A 23286-nucleotide genomic window follows, 5' to 3' on the forward strand; every position below is an offset into this window, starting at 1 on the left:
TGGAACCAAATCTAAATTTCTTAATTCCTTAGAAGAAAAGTAACGGTGTTTCACTCTACCATTAGGAAATTGTAAAGAATTTCGATCAAAATGAAAAAGAGTTTTTGACTTTTATTCTGAACAAGCACAATAACCTCAGATCTTAAAGGCAGACATAGATGCCATTTTTTTAATTTCTGATCATTTAAAAGCATTAAAGTTTTTACCACGCTAAATGGGCTTTTCAAGAAAAAAAATTTACCCCCACTGTTGAGGATATTGATTTTTTGAAGTATCGAACCCGCTGGATAGCCTATAGTAAAGACCCCACTCTAAAAAATATGCTCACCCCATGGATATCCTCTCTTATAAAGATTTTCGTATTTTTTACTTGAAAAGACACTTTACCCCCCGGGTATCCGCTCCTTTGTAGATATTTAAGCCACTGGATATCCACTTTTGAACAAAAATCGTTAACCCCTAGATATCCGATATCCTCAACAGGGGGGGGGGCACGAACTATTTTTGGAAAAGCCCAATTTGAATTAAGTCTTCTGTCTTGTACAAATCCATACTGCATCTATACGGCAATATGGTTAGTGAGTGGTTAACCATGGAGGTAATAAAAATATAGATGGAGATAACACTCTTCCTATTCTATTGTATTGTATCGTTGATAGCAAACTGTTGCTTTGTTGCTTTGGGAAAAAGCCATTTATTTTGCTTTCGCTCATGGAAATACTTGAGTCGAAGAGAATTTGAATAAAATCACGCTACATTTTAAATTTTTTAATTGTGTGATGACAGATTTGTTTATAAAAAATAAGAAAACCTTGCAAGAATACACGTTTTTTTTATAAGAACGTCAAAAAATTTGATGCCTTCGGATGTTCTTAGTTTTTTGGATTTGAAGCCTAAAAATGTTCTTAAAATGTTCCTATTTTCAGCATTTTTTTAGCATTTTGATGTAATTTCTTAAGAAAATGCATGTTTTTAAGTCTCCAAAGCCTTAGAATGTTCTTAGAATGTTCTAAAATTTTTGGGCCTCGAAGCCTTATGTTCTTATAAAAAATAGTTTGTTCTTATAAAAAAAAACGTGTAAGCACAGAACATCGAATTTGAAATGTTCGCTGCTCAAGGAATCCTCGGCAAATTTTGTCAATTTTTACATATTTACTAATACCAATCTTTCAACTATATTCTATCAAAATTTTGAGGCAGCTGCTATTTTAGATCTAAAGATATTTATAGCAAAGAACCTTCCACAAACAACAAAGAATTTGCAAAATTTGAAGAAGTTTACCTCTCGAAAGTTTCCCGATGAAATGAAAACTTCTTTTAAAACTATAAAGAAATTATTACTCGAAAAAAATCGCATTTTTACCTAAAAATACGAGGTTTCGTTGGACAGAAAAACTTTACTTTAGTTCTTATAATCTATATCTTGACTGATTTTTGCTATCAACCTATCAAGGATTGGTAATCAAAGGAGGCCGATTTGAAATAAATTTCTAAAGAGTTTTATGACTTCTCTGGCTATTACAGAACCCCATCTATATTTTTATTACCTCCATGGGTTAACATACCCAACACATCAGGGTGACTCAACCTTTTGGTTGAGTTTTTGAAAGGACCAACTCATTTTTAATGGAAATGTGAAAACCATACGCAATCCTGTAAATTCTTTCAATACACTTTTCTCGAGATGCATAAATTCATTGTTGTCCTCGTTTTCAAACAGATTTCATTGCTATGAAATTATATTTAAACCAATTTAAATTCCCAAAAGGCAAACATTAACTCTAAAACAAAAGTACTTGAAATTCAAAATGTCTCATGAGGTGTAAACAACACAATTATCATTGTGAATATTTTATTTTATAGCAATGAAATCTGTTTGAAAACGAGCACAACAATGAATTTATGCATCTCGAGAAAAGTGTATTTAGACTAAATTTTGAGAAATTTGGAAAAGCACGGTAATTACTGTTTAATGCACGGGTGATAGAAAATTTAAAACTCGCAAGAAGAATAAGGTGAAAAAGGCTGCCCTGCTGGCTAGCTGCCTTGTTGCAGTGCAGACTTTTACTACCAGGTTAAAAATCGTACTCAGTGAAGAAATAACCCTAAAATTTATATATCTTCATTGGCATTTTTTCGCCAAAAGGTGCAGTTAGACTAAAAAGGCTAGTTTTGATAGTACGAGAATCTTTTTATACTCCTATTAACTTTCTGTTTCTCAAAGGTTTTTGATTGGAATATCGAAAAAAGAAGACTCTTTTGTTGAAAAATGTTACCCTATTGAAATCTAAAAACCCTTTGTTTGAAGTGTTGCTGCATAAGTCATTGCATGTAAAATAATTTATTTTCCAGATTTTTGAACCAATGTACGAGAAAAGAAACCTGTGCTAACCTTACCTTTACCTTTGCCAGGATTCTAGGCTAAGAAAAAAAGAAATTGGCGTATAGGAAAGTGAAAAGTCAAATTCTTTAAAAATTTGGTCCAATGACCAATGAGAATAACCCAAACCCGAACCCAGGCCCTTTAATTTGCTTTTACTTTATATATGATTCTTCAATCAAAAATCAACATCCAAAGCCACTTGCACCACTTTTCTGATTTTACTGACGGACGTTGGTACCTTCCTTGAGCGCTATTAGAATCACAAACAAAGCAAACAAAGGGACTGGGTTCGTGTTTGCTTATGTGACGATATAAGAAGTATCTAGAGCTCTAAGTCTGAATTGCACACTTATATGAAACCGTCAGTGTAGAAAATATAGCAGTATGTATGTAAATAGGCTGCTGACATCTGCTAACGGATTCGTGCTCCTTATATACTACCTGCGGTTTTGTAGAGGTCTGTGATTCAGACTAGCTTGTAAGAGTTGACTGAATCAGCGCTGTACTTGCGCTCTCTACTACTCCGTAGTGCAGTGGTAGAGCATTCAGTTGCGGTACCCAGCTGGCACACAATGTCTTTCTAACGCTCACAACGTACCGTGAAAAGCACAGCTTAAAATCATATATTTACGCTGTGCCGACGAATCGAGATTCTATTCATCGCGCAATCTGCGAAGACAAAAGTAACCATGACGACCATCCAAGATCTTGGATGAGCGTCATAGTCGATATTTTTATTCCCGTCGTTGAAAACACAACTTACAAAAAGTCATCAATGCTTTGTAAAAAGAGTCAGCGATAGGAGAATCATAACATAAAGTCTGTCTATTATTTCGATTCAATTAAAGTGACATTTCCATAATTAAAAGTTTAATAATTACTGTTATACATTTGGGGATCATGTAAAAGATTTCTTTCGAAATAAACTCATTTCAACTACACTTGGAGGTTTCTGGGGAATTCGTAAATAGTAAACTGCATACTGATACAGTCTGCTAGACATTAATATGGTAACATTTGCTCTTCATCTTTGATTTTTTCTACAGTGATTAGATTGACACATGCGCGATAAAATTTATATTATTTGTCTTCAGAGGTTACTATTTTCTTTGAAAACTTAACCTCTGATACTCAGGGTACTCACAACGTCCATATAATGTTAGTTGAGTGTTGAAACAACGTTGTGTGCCAGCTGGTGCGGACTTTAAAACACCCAATTTCTTAAGAAAATGGACAAGAATTTTAGGCATTTTTAGGCTCAAAACCTTAAAAGTTAAAAACATCTTAAGGCTTCAAAAATTTTGCATGTTCTTATATTATAAACAAAACGTGTATCGAAAGAGGAGCCTTCGGGTCACATACGCTTACGGTCGCAAACTTACTAACTTACTTCTACTCGTTATAGATTTCTGTAAAGCCCGAAGGTCTAGATGTCGTGCTTTAAGCTCTTCCAAGCCAAAAAGTGAATATCGCAAAACAAATAATGCTTCTGCAATTTATTGTTTTCGAAAACCTGGGAAGCTGCGCTTAAATTCTATTGTAATGTCACGCGACTTAGGTAGGATTTCCTACCTAACCTCGGCACACCTTTAGCCAAAGCACGACATCTAGACTTAGTATAAGGGCAGCAAGAATATCGAGATTAGTCACACGTCGATAGATTTTTTAGAGTGCGGAAGCAAGATGGCTGAATTGATGAGATTCCTTGAAGATAAGTTTTCTTCTATGAAGAAAGACATGAGGTTAGAACTAAAGATCTCAGACATCAGAAAAAAAAGCGATTGATTCATACGTATACGTATTCCCTGCAGGCTGGGGTACAGTGTCAGAAGTATCCATTGGACATTCTAGCAAGCGTGTCGCAGAAAAAGAGCCCTCCAAAAGCAAACTTCTAAGAGGAGGAGAACACAGCCTTCATCAACCATCACTAAACGTGATGACAGCAACGATGAGTTTTCAGGGGATGCCTGGCTCATGAGGAAGATCAAACTTTAAAGTCACAATATGAAACAACAGACAGCCCAGAGCAAACGACTACATACTGTCTTAAATGTTGAGAGCAAGGACACTGAAAAAATCAAAATATATCTGCTTATGGCAACGCATTTTTCATATCTGAGACTCTGCAAGACCTCCGAAGGTCTGGATCCATTTTCAAACCACGTGTAGTTAGCCCTATATCCGTAGACACACGCCCATTCGGTAAACAACTGTTGATTCTTGATATGTGTCACGTCAACAGGTCACGTTAACTTGGGCATTGCCTGAGTCATAAATTTTTCTTTCGTTTTTTGTAAGAATAAACTTAGAAGAAGATAACTAGCCGTGCTTAATGTTTTCTCCAATAAAATGTTACTATTATTTTACTATTAAATTATCAACAGTGCAAGTGATCAATGTTTTCAATTAGAAATTTTGTGAAAATTGAATTTTTAAAGGCCTATAGTACTTATCATTTGTGCGAAAATTGTGACGGCGATGTCTAGTGTTTTTATATTCTCTTTTGTATGTACACTCCCCAGATTATCTTTCTTCAAAAAAGCTCACGCTACAACGCTAGATAGTTAATTTTGTAAAATTATCCTGAAATATTAAAGCTAAGACTGTTTTTTTTACGATGGTGCGTCAGGGATGAAGGATGTCAGTTAGAAAAAAAACTTGGACTTCTTACTATAGCTATCATTTTCAAGTCAACTTTTCCAGTTTTCAAGTTAGCACCTCCCAAAAGATGTCCATGGTGGTTTTCGTATTCAATATACAACAGGACGTGGCAGTCAGGCTGATCATTTGCTGTTCCAGTAATGTCAACGTAGTCAAACTTGAAGACGTCTCAGCTCGTATGGCTCGTTCGCTTTTTGATAATTCTGATAACGCTCTGTATCACACCAATAAAAACACAGCTTGATGGATCCTCAAAGGACGTTTTTCAGGTGCTAAATTTTTTACTTTCAATACACTAGGTTGCAAAATTATATCAATGCAGTCAAAACATGTGATTACATGAAATGTTCACGTATGATTTTATTCCCATGTTACATGGATTTATTTTGAGCGTTCCGCAAAATAGCTTTAGATAGATTGTTCCGCAATATATGTGTATTTTGAGCGTTCCGCAGAATAGTCGTCAGCGTTCCGCTGAATAGCCTCTTAACCGTGTTAATTATTCGGCTGTCTGAATTCAGTCTTCACAAGTCGTTAGTTGCCCCCCCCCTCCCGCCCAGAGTACACTTTCTTTTACAATTGTAAATTTTAACACGTATGAGTTTCTAATATGGGCCAAACATAGAGTTTAATTATTTGATTACGGATAACTTATGTCTAGGACGCAAATATTTATTATTAATTATTTGGTATTTTCACCTTGCTCATGTAACTAGACGGCTGCTACTATTGAGAAAGATATATAAAGATATTGTGTTGAACGAAAAATAAATGAAGTTATTTTCGATTGAGTTTTGGAATTAACGAATTAGAAAATAATTGCTTTACAAATTACAGCTGATAACTTTCTAAATGTCAAAGCGTGATTTGTCTTCGGACTTTAATTTTGCAACCTGTGTATTCTTTGGTAAACTATTTTGGCATTTGAGGACACGATTTATTAACTTTCATGGTGTTTTGAACCACTTAGTGATGAAAATCAAACCGGTAACTAACCATATGACTAATTCACGAAGCCAAAAATTCGAAGTTTTCCTTACGTGTGACCTTCATAAAATCAGATTCGGCACATAGGGTATAGGGTCTGGCACCAAACTCGTATCCAGTCCCTTTGCTCGCTTCTTTTTAATTCTAATACCTTATCAGCCAAAGCTTTGTCGGCCTTAATTTTAGTCGGCCTTACTTATTAGTCGTCCCTAATTTTAGTAACCTCGTCAAAATTTAGTCAATACCAACTAATTATTAAGACTGACTAACTAACTGTAACTTTGTTAAAGTAATACCGATATGAAAATGGAAAGCTTGATCATAAACTTTTAATTTGACCCAAATTTTTAGTCGGCCCAAATTTTAGTCGGCCCAAATTTTAGTCGGCCCAAATTTTTAGTCAGCCTTAATTTTTAGTCAGCCCTAAGTTTAGTCACCAAGCCAAAATTTAGTCACTTAGGGCCGAGTAAGTTTTTGCCAATAAGGTAGCGCTCATGAAAGGTATTACGTCCATCAGTAAAATCAAAAAAGTGGTTCAAAAGGCTCTGGGTACGAGCCTGGCACTAAACTTGAGTATAAGTATAACGATCTACGCTTCTAATGATAGGATATCTAAACTCTAAAAGACTAATTTCCTTATGAAAAAACAATCAAAAAAAGCCAGCAATGTGTTAGTTGTGATTTGCATTAATATTTTTTTGACAATAAATAATAAATAACAATAATGCATATTAAATATTAAATAATAATAAAATATATTTTTACCCATTTTTTGTGTTAAATGTATAAACCAAAAAAAACTAAATTTTGACAAGAAATCGGGTCTACAAAATAAAGTCTTCGTCACATGGTCAAAGTAGAGCCAAGCATAGGATTTTTGTAAAGTTGTATTTTCAAAAAAGCGGAGAAAATTTTACCGAGCTCTGTCATTCAAACATGAGACGATTGAGTTTAGAAAGTAGAGTATGCTAAGTTTAACACGTTTTAAAACAAGCTTTTATCAGTGACCTAGTCTAAATTTCTGTCAACTTGAACACCCCTGTCTCACAGCCCCAGTGGAACTTTTTTCTTCAGTGGGGATAAAAATTCCTATTGAAATCCCAATGCGGATAGAAGTTCTATTGTTCAAAGGTTAAAATAACCAGTGGGGATAGCTTTGGAGTGCAATTTTCAAACATTTAATTTCGAATGGGGTTGATTTTTTTTACCAGGGACGCAATTTTTGCCAAATTTTTCAGTGGGGCTGGGGTCCCAGCAAATCTGTGACACAGGGATGTACTTGAAATGGTTTGATTTTCTAATGTTTAATAAATTTAAAACTTTATATTTTATCCATGAGTTTCATCTCCTTGAGTTTGTTTTGCGTCTGTGATTATCATTCATTGATTCTTTGCTTATTATGTTCATTCTTTAAAAGTATATCTGCATGATTTTTTATTTCATCCCATGCAAATTTGACATCCTTATTTTCGGTTAATCGAGACGCTATTACGAAACGTAAAACAAACTGATCATTAACATATGCAGGTGTCATGTGTATTTTACGAGCCTCGTTGACTCGCCTATTCAACTTGTCATTTAGTGTGTTATCACCAATTAATCTGAAACAAACGAGACCCATCAACACATCATTGACCACTTCAAACCTTACATCATCACGTATCATTCCTTCAAATAATTGAGCTTGTTGAATTTGACGTCGTATATTTTCTTGAAGACCTTTGACTCCATACGATTTAAGCACCATCCAAAGTTTTAAAGATCGAAAACGTCGTCCAAGAGGGATTTGCCAGTGCCTGAAGTCAGGGATTTCCTGTTCATAATCATGTTTCAAATACAGTGGATTGATATCAAACAGATTAATCAAATCCAGTGAATCCCGAACAAACATGGCGGCACATGGGAAATTCACCATCAGCCACTTATTACAGCTAACAACAAGAGAATCGGTATTTTCAATTCCCTTCATAAGATATCGATACTCCGGACAAATCATCGCCGCTCCTGCATATGCAGCGTCAACATGCATCCACAGTCCTTCCTCCCCTGAAACAGCACTTATCTCATCGAGTGCGTCAAACGCGCAAACGTTGGTTGTACCGGCGGACGCACACACGAAGAAAGGAATCAAACCCTTAGCTTTATCTTCCTCGATTGCTCTTTTCAGCTCATCCCCTCGCAGCCTAAATCTCTCATCTGTTTCAAGTAATCTTAATTTTGTTCCAGCTAATCGCACATCTTTTTCAACTGACGAATGAGATTGTTTTGAGGTGTACGCTATTAGTTTAGATCCGAAATCTTCGTCGTGACCATATTGACTCAACTTGCGATGTTTTGCTGCTAATATTGCAACCAATGTTGACTCACTTGCGGATCCTTGAATAACCCCACCACCATGTCCTTCGGCCGCGTGTTGAAATACATCAGGCAAATCAAACATCTTTGCAAGCCAATCCATAGTTAGCATTTCGAGTTCAGTGCAAGCGGGAGAAGCTATCCACGTAAAACCAACACATCCAATTGTATCAGCCAACATCCCACCCATTACAGCTGCATAACTGTTTGCTGTTGGGAAGTAACTAAAATGATAGGGAAATATTTGTTTTTAAATACTCTGTTAAATATTAATCCTCTGATAATTTGTTGAAATGAAATATACCGGGTGGTCCAGAAATACCATGTCGAAATTGAAAACCTAAATATCTCAAAAAGTAAACATAGAAAAAGCTGCAAATTTTTTTTGTTTTTTATTTAATTAACATATTTTTTATCTAAGTTCGAAATAATTGTATTGTCAAAATATTAAATTTTAATTAATATTTTTGTACCAGAGTTATGCTAACCCGGTCGAAATTGATCAAAATTCTCGAATCTGGAAGTCTTAAGCAATCAACTTACGCATGAAAGTTCGGTGAATTCCAGGGCGTGATACCCGGAACAATGGCTTTCTTAAAATCTTCACAAATGCTTTCCCAAGGTTCTGGTTCCTTTGGCGCCTCATCCGGCAGTAATTTTGCAAGATATCCGGGTTTCACATCCGGTAGTACCGGCATGTTTGGAACGTTTTCATGGTAATCTGCAATAAGATCAACCATCTTTTTTCCAAATTTTCGAAAATCATCATTGGTATTTATGGTTGGTTGAGTTCTAAAATAAAATCATACGATTTTGGTCAAGTTATATTTTCAAAGGTTACTACTGTATTTCAGAAATAGTCTGTACCTCCTATGTTGAGGAGGTGTGACGAAAAATAAAAAATTCAGGTTGGTCTGGCTTTTCGAGTGTAAAAATCCAGGGGGTCACCTTTTCTAAAATAGACCTCCTCGACATAGGGGGTACAATTTTTTTTCTGGAATAAAAAGCCCATTCAGGAAACTTTCCTAGAATATGAAGGAAATCGCAAACAAAAAGTCTGACAAAAGTATACTAGGTGATAAATTTCATAAATCTTTTGTACCATCAGGCGGTTATGGACAATAATGCAAAATCGTAAATAAAAGGTTCTACAATCGTTGCTATGCTAAAATAATGTCCTAAAACCCCTCCGGAAGATTAAAGCCAGAGAAACTTCAAGGGATCGTTGATACAGGGGTGTTTTAGAAAAAGCTGTATATATTCATACAATAGATTTTAATGGTTGTAAGTCCCTGGAAACTTCTCACAAGTACCGTGGCTGACATGGGCAACCCTGTCCCTGTCTTAGGTGGGCGGTCAAAGTTAGACGGCCGCCTATCTTCGAAATATCTGGTTCGCAGATTATCGTCTCAACTCAACTATTTTGACTTAGATGGCCGCCTCTATTGACTTTTAGACTGGTTTGGCTTGGTTAACTTTTTGGCTGCTGTGCAATAAAATTTTAAATAAATATCATTTTTACCATGGATACAGTATTAGAGGTGAGCAGAACAAAAAATTCATCTACTTTGGATTTGGTTAAATATTATTCAAACTTGAAGACCTTGACCACCTTGAGATTTGCAATGTCATCAATCTCTTGTCGACGCCATGTTTGTTTTGGTTTTTTCGAGAACGTGCAAGAATTAAAAAAATTTCAAGCCAAAGATAGGCGGCCACCTGACTTAAGAGAGGCGGCCGCCTGACTTATGATAGGTGGCCGCCTAAGTTAAGACGATAAAAATACAGACCAGAAACAATGAGATAGGCGACCGCCTAAAAATATAGATTATGGGCGGCCGCCTAACTTTGACCGCTCATCAAGCAAGCATCAAGATAGGGACAGGGTTGCCCATATCAGCCACGGTACACCAGCCTTGTTTAGTAGTCTATCTTAAATGATAAGGAACAGTGAAAAATTCAATTAGAATTAATTACCTCTCATCTTCATTGTTGATATTTGACATTGTATTTGATTCTTTTCAGTTGGCAATATAAACAAATTTTAGTTCTGAATTGATCTAAATAAAAAAAGTACGAAATTAAATCTTTGAATCAAAAGATCTATAAATCCTGCTTGGAAACCTTGATATGTTACCATGGTAAAACATTCGCACAAGAAGAACTTCTTTTACTGATGTGAGGCTTCGGGAGACAATCTTAAATTTAATGAAGAGGGTTTAAAAATTTTTTTTTCGAAATATCTTTTAGTCCAAATAGATACGGTAGAGCTTCATATGACACCCCATTGAGTTTAAATCCCAAAGGGCTAGAGTAGAATCTCTAACCTTTCCAAGGCAAGAAAAAGTGAAGCCATTTATTTTCCACCCAGAACGCGCCTAGAACGCGCCGAAATCGACGGATTGTATCTAGCGGTTCATTTGTTTTTGAGGGCTGCATTTTTTGAAATCTAGCAATAGATTTTAGTTTCAATCAAGTGTTTGTGTAAAAAAACACGCGCATGCGTTCTGGATGGAAAATAAGCACCTTCATTTGCATCCAGGAGTCTCGATTCGAGCATAGCCTCTCATCACACTATCACATCTGGTTTTCTCTCACCACCACTGTCCACGAGGAAAATTGACCAAATTGGTTCATCATTACCACATTATGATTACACACTTTTTTTATGAAAATTTACTTTATAAAAATATTCATGATGAAAATGGCCAAAAAATTAAGTTGAAAATATCACCATCATGAAATTCGGCAACTAAACCTAAGAACGCCATTTTTAGAGCACCTATAATTGTAAATTGCCAATCACCCCCCCCCAAGGCTCAATACCTTTACAAAAATGCAATCAAATGCCATGTATTACATGTTAAATTTAGGTTAGATTCTAAACCTAATCTTAGATTACAGTAACAATGTTATAAGATGGTTTTCCCCAAAAAGTTAAGAATATTTTTATATGATGAAATGGGAAAACACCATTCTTATAAAAAAGCCTGTATACATTGTAAAAGCAAACGGATATTTATCAAAGAACAAAAGTATGTGAGAAGATCTTGTACTAAAACTAACGAATTCCATTAAAGAAACACACATGTTTTATTAAAACATCCAAAATTTTTGAAGACTTAGTACTTATTTTCATCTTAATATAAGTATTTTTGTCCAATTCCCTAAGAAATCAGGTGTTTCGAACAATTTTGTCATCCCTGTGCATGTTCCAGTTATAGAGACTCCACTATTAAATGAAGAAACTGCTAATCTTGAAAAAATTATATAATTTAAGATAAATAAAAATAAAATAAAATAAAAAAGCAAAGAATATATTTTTAAAATCATCCATAAACATATTTGCATTACCATGTGTTGTGAAAATATCCCAAAACGTGCTCGTATGTTTCCAAGACTACTACGCCAAGACTATCCAGCTGGCACACAACGTTGTTTCAACGTTTAACGTTCACAACGTCCATATAACGTTAAATGGACGTTGAAACAATGTTGTGTGCCGGCTGGGACGCTTTTTTATAACAACCAGTAAATTTTGAATCAGCTGTTTTTAATTTTTTGAAATTTCCAGGTTTATATGTTCTTAAAATGTTCTTAATACGCTTAGTTTCTTTACTTAAAATCTGTTAAAATCCAGTAGTTTCTTAGTAATTTCTGAAATCTGAGGCTCCGATTGTTCTTAATTTGTTCTTAGGTTGCGGAAAAATTTCAGACTCGTGTTTTTACAAAATTGTTCTTAAAAGAAAGAAGTAGTATGCTAATCCGTCGAGACGTGTAGTATCAAAAATTTCCAAGAAGTGTTACAATTTACAGAATCCCAAACATATTCAAATATAATTCCAAAAAGTAACATAAAAATTTTCGAAAAATGTCGCAAAATAATGCTAAGACATACTGTTGCAAGTCAAATTATTGAAATATCTTTTAGTTAAAAAATTACCAAAAAAACCTCCCATGCGATTCGATAATAAAACAGGCGTAATGACGGCTGCAAACTCTGGTAATTGTGCAAACATCCTTATCGTGGTCAGTCTTTCTTAATATATCTAACATAATAAATTTAAAAGAGTATATCCTAGCAGGTGCGAGCCTAGTAGGTAGAATAGTGAAAGTGAAACAACACACAAGAACTTTCTTTCTATGGAAGTGGTACGACTCGATGCTTTTTTTCGGGACACCCTGTATGGTGTGAGCGCAAGCGCAAACGCAAACCAAATCGGGAAATCAAACCGGAAAGATCAGGAAATCGAACCCGACTATCGCGATTAATCTGATTTACGCACAATTACAAATGAAAAAACACTGATTTTAAGAAACTCCTTAACCGGAGTTTATAATTAACAGTTTAATTCCCTTTTAATATATCCTCACGATTAAAGAAAAATAGTAAAAATTACTTACAAAATACGATGCTTGCTAGTGAGTTCGAACTACCTTTTAAATACAAACTTCAATATAGAAAATCAAAAGTTTCTAGCAAACAAGGAACAATGCACCTCATTTGCATAATAGTAAATCTATTTCCAAATATGACTAACGAAGAACATTTGAAGGTAAAAACAACTGAAAATCTGTCTTTGCGGCATCAAAACAAAAGCTATTGTTAAAGTTGGTCATTTCGAAATGGTCATGACAGTCTTAACATTTATGGAAGAAGCTTTTGATAGATTTTAGTGCTTCTCATAATTCTTGCATAATTTTGCTCGCCCCCATGGTCATGTTTGACTAAGAACTATATTTGTATTTTGTATTGTATATTGTAAAATCTTTTTGAACTAGCCAACCTCGTCCCCGTGACGATTTGCTTTTTATAGGATATAGCAAATCGCCCCGGCAAAAAGCATTAGTATATTTGTCCTTTGATCTGTAAATATTCGCCGACACGAATTACTTTTAAAGTTTTTTTGTTCGAATCCAGTTCATAGTGCCAGAGATGTAAGCACCAGTCTTATTGGATAGTAGATTAGCTAACGCTTAAAAGAAGTGCTCAGCCTCTACACCCATTCCACCATTCATTGAAAATATCAACCAAGTGAATGATCCATGATCAACTTTAATGATACGTTCATTTGACACAAAAGCACTTTTAAGACTTTGGGCTGTACATCTCAAAGCATAGGCTTTGAATACCTTAACATAAAAAAATGCTCGTTGTCCACGAGCCTAAAAGCCTCCAGCACTGATGTCAGCTCTTGCGTTGTCAGTCGTGATCGCACTTTTGTTTCTAGACGTTCGCCAGTGATCGGCTCCAACATTCGTTCGATGGCGACATCATGTGTCACTTGATTCAACATCTGAGCAATTGTACCCCTCAAAGTGTTGTGCCACTGGAAGATGAACCCTCCTTTAGGGCAGGAGTGTGCATGATCAACAAAGAACGGCTTGCCATACGCACACGTCGATGGTAGGTGCTTCATGTTTCATCTGTATCGGACGGCAATTGCGTCGAAGAACTCTCTGTTCGATATGTTGAAATTTTCAGATTTCGGGGGTACAGTGGTCAACCAATTGGATGCACCATGAACATATAAACGACTGGACATCTATCTTTTATTGTCTCTTTGAAGCGAGCTTCGTTGCCGCCTGTATTTCAAAATTGGTATGAAAAATCCGACAATATTCCGTCATAATTTTATTTCTTTGAATCATTTAGGTAAAAGGATTGATAGGGCAGCTTGAACATTACTCCTAATGTACAAAAAGATTAATTTCTAATTTTTTCACAAGTTTGTAACATACTTTATCAACATTTTCAACTCTAAAATGCAGAATTTCAACTGCGTGTATACTTTTGAATCCCTTTTGTCAATCCAATAATTTTTTTTATGACTTGAAAAAATAGCTTGCCAAAGTTTAGAGCCTGTGTTATAAGAATATCGAAATTAGAATGCGACACTCTCTAAAATTATTAGACACTTTTAAGTCAAAATTTAGAAATATTAGTCGGAGTTTTGACAAGCTGACGATGTCTTTGCCTCTGTTATCTTTGTTATGAAATAGATAAAATACTTGAGAAGAGTAGCGCAACAGAGACTTTTGTCGAAGTTTTGACGTTGCTAGCAAGGTACTCCCAAGTGGCATATCATCAAAATCTATTGTTTCATTTTATGCTTTTAACGAGGCGGCAACGAAGCTAGCAGCTCTTTCTACAAAAAGACAAAGGAGATGGATGTCCAGTCGTTTATATGTTCATGGATGCACCTTTTGCTTGAGCAAGATCGTTTGCTTTCAGCTCTTGAGGTGTCATTTCTCTGCGGAGATTTTCGAGGATGCGTTGTTCTTTCTTCTTTCCGTCTTCTCTTGACCTCAAAATTTGCTGCACTGTTGTCAACGTCGTACACTAGCTTCTGTTCGTGATGTCTTGGGAGAACTTCATTGTTAGTTCTCTGGAGTTTTGGAATTCTTCCTTCGCCTGGGTGTGGTTAAACCTCACATTCGCACCAGTAGTGGCAGGAGTATGCTTTCTTTGGCGCTGCAGTGATGGTTTTCGGTTGAAGGAATAAAATGTTTGTCATTAACTTCATCGAGGGACTTCAGGTATTCCTCAATTCCGGGTGTTATACGTAAGTAGTAGGTGAACTTGCTAACATACCCACCAACGAAAGTACAATAGGTGAGGTGCGGTTCTTCAGCTTGCCATTTTTCAGGAAGCTTTTGGGTTGTAACCTAGGAGATGTCCTAAGTCATTGACGTCATGCCACCACTTGCAGGGCTTGAAGCTTCCCAGAGTACCAGCGAGGTCGTCAGTATATGCAGTTTTTTTAACGCCTTGTGTCATCAAGTAGGATCTCAAGCAGCATCAATCAAATTGAATATGATGGCACTGCTGTTGGGTCGTCTTGTGTGGTACCTTCTTGCGATGCAATCTCCTTTCCTCCCATGAAGAAGAGTCTTGATGGACGGTGGTAATTGGTAATATTGAGCCATAACTGGACACAATATTTTGATGTTGTGGAGCAGTGATCTTCTAGTAATGCTGCTGAAAGCATTCGCTGCATCTATTAGTATCACTCCGTCTGTCTCATCTTCTTGATGGAAGAGTAGGTTGATTGCGTGAACTGGCGTTTCACAGCCTTCACAGCCGAAACTTTACAGACACTGAGCTACTTATGTACCGAATTTGTCATTTTATTGGATTTGTGTTTTATGATGTGTATGTTGGACGGAAATGGTTATTTATTTATTATCTATGTGTAATTGGGTTGATGGATGTGTACTAAGTGGTAGTTTTTACACTAGGCTTGGATAGTGCGGTAGTATTTGAGCATTTGTTTTGAACTATTTCCATCAATGATCTTTACCATTGATTTTGTCGTATATTTTTTCTTTGGATTGGTTTCGCTAGTTTCGGGTTCATTTGTTAAACTTTTTTATTTTGGAAAAGTGGATTTTGGCCTTCATCAACAGTTCTGTATTGCTTTCTTCATGTCCAGTGCACACTTGAACACTACCAGTTGTTTTAAGGATATCTGGCTATTGTTGGTGTTGATCAGATAACTTTGCCGAAGATACGTAAATCAAAAAACGTAAATCTGTTTTTGCGATCATAGCATATAGAAACCAGCCAATTCATAGGACGAGCCGTCTTTTTTTGAACTTTTTCTAACGCGACCTAATCAAAGACAAAAGCGTCTTCAATAGAAATGGTCAGAACCATTGAGTTTAGAGTAGAATCTCTAAATGTGAGTCCAAGATCTCTCGTGTAAATACACTAGGGGTATACTAGGAGGATAAAATGATTCCTGTATCACTTTTCTTGCAACCTTTTCTCACAGACTCGGTAGAATTTTTTCAACAAGTGGGGATAAAAATAACGAACTAAAACTCGATGGGGGTTGATATTCCAATATTTTTATGGCTGAGGATTTCAACTTTTTTTTTAAGTAAGAAAATTCAGTGGAGATGGGAAAAATAGTAAATATTTTGCAGTGAAGATTATGGTTTATTTGATTATTAAATATTTCCTTTCCAGAAGGAAATATTTGTTAAAACGGTAATTTTTCTTCTCCTTCTTCTCCTTCTCCAAGTCTAACGCTCGGTTTTGGTCAATTTCGTGAGTTTGTACATGAGTTTCTTTTTAAATCAAGCTCCGGCGGTAAAAACAGTAGGATGTTCTTTTTTTCGAGGCGGAAGACGTCATTTCTTCGAGAAACGTCTCTGGTAAATATCCGTACGGCGCTCTATTCTCCTTGTCGATCGGGCAACGTCGGCCGTTTCAGAAGCGTATTGTTGATCGGACCAGACTGCTTTGTCAAAACAAAGATGGCAGAAAATAGACAACAACTTTTGCTCTTTCGCTACTTTTCTTTGCTTTGGTTCATATGCTTTGATGAGTTGAATTGGATCATGATTTTTGTACGATTGTCACAAGGAATGGTCGATAGTGAACTTTTCTTAATATTCCTTTCTGGATTTGATGTTTCGTTTACATTTTGTTGGTTTGGCTGGAATGAGAGATGATACAATACCTAGCTAGCTTGGTCTTTTGGAAAAACAGGACATTTTATCAACTTTCACAACAAACTAACTTCAATTTTGTTTGTATATTTACATAAATCGTACGAAGGCAAGGATTTAAACATGGAGCAAAATTGACTGGTTAATAATTGAATTTCCCTTGGTATTTTTATCTACAACAATAAATTAACTGCTGGGGTTAGTTTAGTGACAGTTTAGTGAAAACTCGTTGCGGTTATAAATTTCAAATTTTAAAGCTGATAACCGGGTCCGGAACACCACGGCCCCAATATAAAGAATGTTATGTTATACTTCTTAAAAGGTTTATTGCATTTAATATGGAAGTAATATGGATGTAAATAATTTGAAATCACCTCACATGTACAATTAAAACTTTTCTTGAACTTGGAGATTTTCTTCCCCGCCGTGCATTTTAAAACATGGAAAACTTTAGTTGTGAATTTAGAGATCTTTTGCAACTTGTGTTTTAAACGTGGAAACTTTTGTCGTGAATTTGGAGATTTTCTTACCGTCAACTGCTCCAACTTGGGACTATCTGACAAAACATGGGACAGCAATTTGGCCATAATTTTTCACCGAACCTCCAAAGTCATTTGATTTGAGTTAATGAACGGCGTATTAAAAAATGGCAAAACGATGGAGCGTTTGACGTCACTCGCGCGGCAAGTTACACACGCGTTATTTGTTAATCCCATCGGGTGATAGGCGGTTAGGCAGCGGGCGTTCTCTAATTCTCCAATCAGCGCTATCAGTGAAAGTTATCGTGACATGTTATGAAAGGAAGTATGATTGATAAACTTGGTCGAGTTATCAAAACAAATTTGTTGTCAAAGAGATTTAACAAGTTAGTGAAAATACAGACCAGATATCTAACAGTCCCATGTTTCGACCAATCGTCCCAAGTTAAAGCAGTTGACGGTATGTACATTTAAAACGTGAAAACTTTTGTGATAAATTTGGAGATTTTCTTACACGTGCATTCAAAACGTGGAAAACTTTTGTCGTGAACTTGACATTTTCTTTCACATGCATTTAAAAAATGAAGAAAACTCAAGTGATTTCCTTGCATGACAATTTATTTTATTTTCTGACATTTTTTCGGAAATTTTGATTGTTTTCCAAGTTTTCTATGTGACATTTTTTGCTCTTACGGCATGCTTTTGGAAATCATAAAATGGCTTCTGTTAGGGGAATTTTTTCCTATCGACATTCTTTCAGATTATGAAATGTTTCCCAGTATATAAAAATGGGATTTATTTTTTTTTTTTGCATTCTGTCGGAAAATATGAAATTGTTTCCCGTTTTGAAAGATTTTTACTTTTTAGCACGTACATTATTTCAAAAAACTCCAAAAGTTACTTTAAAGGAAATATTTATCCGCATCTTTGCGGCTCTTGTTTTCAGTGGGGATAAAAATTGGAGTATAGTTTTCCACCGGGACGATATTTTTACCAATTTTTCCAGTGGGGCTGTGAGAAGGGTGTGTATCAAATCGTAACTAAATCAAAATTACGGTTAAAGGTATGTGTTCACCTTTCTTGACACATTCTCTTTAATTGACCATATCTTTAGAACAACAAATTTTTATATATATTTTCTGAAAGCCAATAATATTCTCTTTCTTATGGTAAAAGTTTTAGCTGAATTTAAAAAACTGGGCAGGATATAATTAAAATCTTAAGAATTTTAACCTTACCTACTTTAAAGAAGTTAAAGTCACCCATAGCTTTTGAATTTTGAAAAAATAATTTCGATACTATGTTCCCAATAGTTTGAACTAAAAAAGTGTCTTGGGATTTTGTTTGGAATTGACTTTAACTCTTTAAATCCTAAATTCTGTAAAAATATCGATAAAAAAGTAAATTTAATGTGATTTTTTCAGTTATCTGTAAATTGAGGAAAAACAACTCGGTTAGAAATAAAATCCTAAGACACTTTTTAAGTTTGATCTTTTGGGAATCTCATAAAAAAAGAATGAAGTCGATACCTAAATGCTATGGGTGACTTTAACTTCGTTAAAAGTAGTATGGTGTGGTAAAATTTCGTTTTTTTCTACATCAATTTGAAATTTTTAACGAGATAATTGCTGTTTATTCGAGTAATCAATGAAATGTGTCAAAAATATTACTATTCAATAGAGGTGAGAATAAACATCAGCTGAATTCTCTCTTTTGTCTTTGTTGTTTCCGAAAGAGACAATTATTTGAGTAAATAATCCTTCATAAGACGAACTTTGTTTTGAAATTTAAATGGTTATAACTCTGGATCAAAAAAAGATTTTAAGATCGCGATTTTACCAAATTGAAATCCAGTGTCTTTTCTTCCACTTTGACTGAAAAATTTTTTTTTGACTAAAAATCGGAAAAAAAGGTGTAAACCTTAATTTGAAATTCTCTGATCCAAAAGATCAAGAAGTTCACTATGCTAGCCGTAAAACAGAAACGATAGACAGACAGACTGGGAAAACATTAGACATATTTCCAATTTGGTTATGGTACGAAAAATCGGGAAATGTACCCAGTCTAAAGATTGGTGGAGGAATCTCCTATAGCCACCCTTTAGTCCAAAAAAGATTTGTTTCGTATTGCCTGGAAAATGGGGTCACCATAGAAGGGAAGTGTGTAAAAACAAATAGACTATATAGGAAGAGTCAAATGGAAAAGTTGTTTATACCCGGTATATAAACTTGCCGTTTGTTTTCAGGGGTTTTCGTGACCCTCTCTTTGTGTTTGTTACACGTCTAACACTTGTTGATAAAAGACAATAATGCGGTGCCATTATCTTGTTGAGAGCTGCATTTATAGTGTGCACAATGATTCGGTTCGTGGAAGTCTTTGATAATGGTATGTCGTTTATACCCTGGTATATAAACTTGCCGTTTGTTTTCAGTGTTAACAGGGTCAATGACAAATGTTTCATGGAGGGGTGACTTTTGATTTCTCTGGGGTTCATTTTTTATGTATGCAATATTTTGGTCTTTGCTCTGTTCTATTGAGATCTGCTCGCTCGGAATGATAACAAGACTCGCTGGTTGTGACATTTCAATATTGACCAAGTCTTTGTGTATTAGCTCGTATCATCGTCCTCAGGAGGCTCGGTGTTTAAACGGTTCAACGCATCTGTGCATCTGCAACTGTGTTCTGGTTTCCAAAAAGATGTTTTGTGGCAAACTCATATTTACCTATACTCCTTTTCGGTCCCGTAGCCGCTAATTACCACGCGGGCATTTTTTTGTCCGTTTTACCACACAAAAATCGTCCCAGTCTTTTTTTAACACCTAAAGACAATATAAAAAATGTAAAAAAAATATTGGATCGAGTTTGGGGGGGGAATCCTATGAAATAGGCTAATTGTTGTAAAAGCAGAGACCACCAGCTATTTCTTCCTGTGGTATCTGTGGACTGCAACATATGTCGTAGAGGCTGATGGTTCAGTGTATACCGTAAACCGTAAAATGTCGTCCAAAGATGAGACAATGTTTTCTTTAAATGGAGTGTACTAGAACCAGAGCTCTCTTTTCTGAGATAGGGTAGTTAAATCTCAGGAGCTTAAAAAGTGCGTATTCCATACCTATCAGGTACAAACCTATTGTTCTCGTATTGGGCTACCTATGACATGATCAATAGAAAAATTTGAATCATCTAAGATGATTATGAAAGGTTTGCTGAAGTCTGGGTATCACAGAATTGGCGGTTTCATTAGTTTCTCTTTTTCCTTGCCTTGCATTGATTCATCCGTGAGGTGAAGCTATCTTTTTTGTAAAGATCAAAGAAAAATAGCGCCACTATTTCTCAGAGCGATTGTATCACGTTCATCAGTAAAATCCAAAAGTGGTACAAGTGGCACTGGGCACGATATAGAATTATCTCGTTGATGAGGAGTAGGTAGAGAAGGAGGTAGAAGAGTAGGAAAATAAATAGCTCAAATTCAAAAAAGTCTCTCAAAGGACGCAGGAGAATTGCGAAGCCCGAAAGGCATCCGGATCAACCTCGTACCCAGGGCGATAAGCTTTTTGACGTTATAGATGGGCGCTTAGGCCCTGGTCTAGGCCAGCTCTTTAACCAATCAGAGCGCGGCATTTTTAGCGGGAAAATTGTCGGATAAAGGGATGCGAAATAGTCAGATTTTAGCCATATTTCAAAACTACTTTCGATTTTGCAGTGAAAGGTCAGCGGATCGGATTCGTCAAAAAATAAACAATAATGAAGAATCAGCCTTGCACCACTGACCCATTTACAATCAGGGATCTATCGAAAGAAGAAGGCTTTCCTGTTTATATTTTTTATATACAAAATTTAGATAATTTATAGCTTAGATATTTGTAGCATATACCTGCTATACCTGTTTAAAGTAGATTAGTTAGGTGAAAAAGAACATTAAAAATAGAAAAAAAGCTAGCGAAGTAAAAATAGTTTGTAGATTTATAAAGAAAGAAGAAGATGGGAAAAAACAACAAGAGGTGTGTTTGTGTGTAGCTAGTTAAACAGGACAGAGAGCTGAATATTGAATATTGAACAAGGTAACAGTACTATTATGGATAATGCCAATGGACCAATTTTTGTTTTTAAAAAGCTGGGCTCAATTTTGTCATCTCAAGAATGTTCATCATTTTCCAGTTTTGTTTCAAAACCCAAGCAGATCCAATGCTTTGAGTACTTATTGAAAGGTCATGATGTCATTGCTGTTCTTCCAACTGGATATGGTAAATCTCTGATCTTCCATCTCCTTCCATGGATTCTACCGCAAAAGAAGAATAAGAAGTCAAACATTGTTTTAGTAATTTGTCCACTTTCATCAATAATACGTGACCAAGTTTCCATGCTTTTAGCAAAAGGGATAAAGGCAGAGATGCTGCCACACTCTTTAATAGACAAACCCCATGATGTTTTGCCATCACTATTTTTACAAAAAGATGGAAAGGCTAAGGACAAGAAGAAGCAACAGTTGTCAAAAATACCAGACATTATAAAATCAGGTGAAATTGACATTTTATTTGGACACCCAGAAGCTTTTCTAAGTACTGAAGGAAGAGAATTGCTAAAATCTTCAATCTTTAAAGAACGTGTTGTTGCATGTGCCATTGATGAGGCTCACTGTGTTGAAATTTGGGGAAATGAATTTCGTACAGATTTCAGCGAGTTAGCAGTTCTCAAATCATTTATACCTGAGTTACAATTCCTTGCTGTAACTGCAACTGCTACAAAGTCCCAAACAAAACATTTTTCTGAAACACTCTGTATGAAAGATTTGAAAATCATTTGTGTCAGTCCTAACCGTCCAAACATATTTTTATCAATAGTCCAGAGAAAACCTTCCTTATACGGTTTTGTTGGTATTGCTGAAATTCTTGAGCCAATAGCAAGAAATTTGTTGATTTTGAAGGAAAATTTCCCAATGACAGTAATATACATGAAACTTGACTTTTGTGGAAAAGCATATTCTCTTTTCGATAAAATTTTGGCTGAGAATCAGTATGTCAACGGTGAAATATCCTGCAAAACAAGACTTTTCAATCAATTCCATTCACCATCACCTCCATGCGAGAAAAATTATATCTTAGAAGAGATTAAAGAAATAGACTCTAGAACTAGGGTCTTATTTGCAACAACTGCATTAGGTATGGGAGTAGATGCACCAAATATTTCCCATGTCATCCATATTGGACCTCCCTCTTCAATGGAAGCATACACCCAAGAGATCGGGAGGGCTGGACGAACAAAATGTGATTCATGGGCAACACTTTTCTACAACAACTCAGATATTGCTACCAATACCCATACTGAAAAGGCCATGAGAGATTATTGTTTATCAGAAGGCTGTCTAAGAAAAGTGTTAACAAACTATTTTGATTTTTACAGTCCAAAACAAGAAAGATGCTGTTCAACCTGTAATCCTGATACAGCTTTCCCATATTTTGAATTGTTGGAAATTAGAAAAAGAATTGCTGATGAGTCAACACTTGAGGTATTCAAAGAAGAGATTGACAAATGTTTTGCTAAATTTGACAATGAAATCAAAAATGGTTTTTACTTTACTTTGATATGAAAATGCCAGACCAGGAATCAAGCAAGTCTGATATTTCAAGTATGATAGTTCAAAATGTTGCTGATATTTTAGAAGAGCTAGATTTGTTATATAATTTTGATGTCTTTCATAGAGAGTGTAGAAAAGAACTTTTATTAATAATTGACAAATATGCACCAATTGTATTATCATATAACTAATTTTCAGAAAATTATCATTTTTAGATTTGACATTATTTTGTGTATTCTAACAAAAACTTTTGGTAAATTTAAAGTTACATGAGATCATTGCTTTGTATTACTAGTTATACCTTTTATCATTATAATGTACGTTTGCGTATTATGTGATTAATTAAAAGAACTAGAACTTTTGTCCTCTTAAGGCTAGTAAAATTT

General features: G+C 35.4%; 2 protein-coding genes across 2 annotated transcripts; one reads left to right on the top strand and one right to left on the bottom strand.

Annotated features, from left to right (window-relative positions):
• Positions 1-7249: 7249 nt before the first annotated feature.
• On the bottom strand, positions 7250-10444 carry LOC136817942 (aromatic-L-amino-acid decarboxylase-like). The gene is made up of 3 exons (XM_067074289.1): positions 10364-10444; positions 8930-9178; positions 7250-8610 (listed from the first exon to the last, which is right to left on the bottom strand). Exons 1-3 carry the CDS (start codon positions 10390-10392, stop codon positions 7407-7409), a joined length of 1482 nt encoding a protein of 493 aa, XP_066930390.1. The 5' UTR covers positions 10393-10444; the 3' UTR covers positions 7250-7406.
• Positions 10445-21715: 11271 nt separating this feature from the next.
• On the top strand, positions 21716-22912 carry LOC136817864 (ATP-dependent DNA helicase RecQ-like). The gene has a single exon (XM_067074198.1). It carries the CDS (start codon positions 21716-21718, stop codon positions 22910-22912), a length of 1197 nt encoding a protein of 398 aa, XP_066930299.1.
• The last annotated feature ends 374 nt before the right edge of the window (positions 22913-23286 follow it).

The sequence above is a fragment of the Clytia hemisphaerica genome, unplaced genomic scaffold (assembly GCF_902728285.1).
Source record: "Clytia hemisphaerica strain Z4C2 unplaced genomic scaffold, Clytia hemisphaerica genome assembly, whole genome shotgun sequence".
NCBI lineage: Eukaryota > Metazoa > Cnidaria > Hydrozoa > Leptothecata > Clytiidae > Clytia > Clytia hemisphaerica.

Excerpts from the sequence above, each read along its gene's own strand:
- LOC136817942 (XM_067074289.1), bottom strand. The coding sequence starts at position 10,392 with ATGTCAAATATCAACAATGAAGATGAGAG. Across the intron at positions 9,179-10,363 it reads ATCAACAATGAAGATGAGAG|AACTCAACCAACCATAAATA; the intron begins GTAATTAATTCT and ends ATTTTATTTTAG. Across the intron at positions 8,611-8,929 it reads AATTCACCGAACTTTCATGC|TTACTTCCCAACAGCAAACA; the intron begins GTAAGTTGATTG and ends CTATCATTTTAG.
- LOC136817864 (XM_067074198.1), top strand. The coding sequence starts at position 21,716 with ATGCTGCCACACTCTTTAATAGACAAACCCCATGATGTTTTGCCATCA.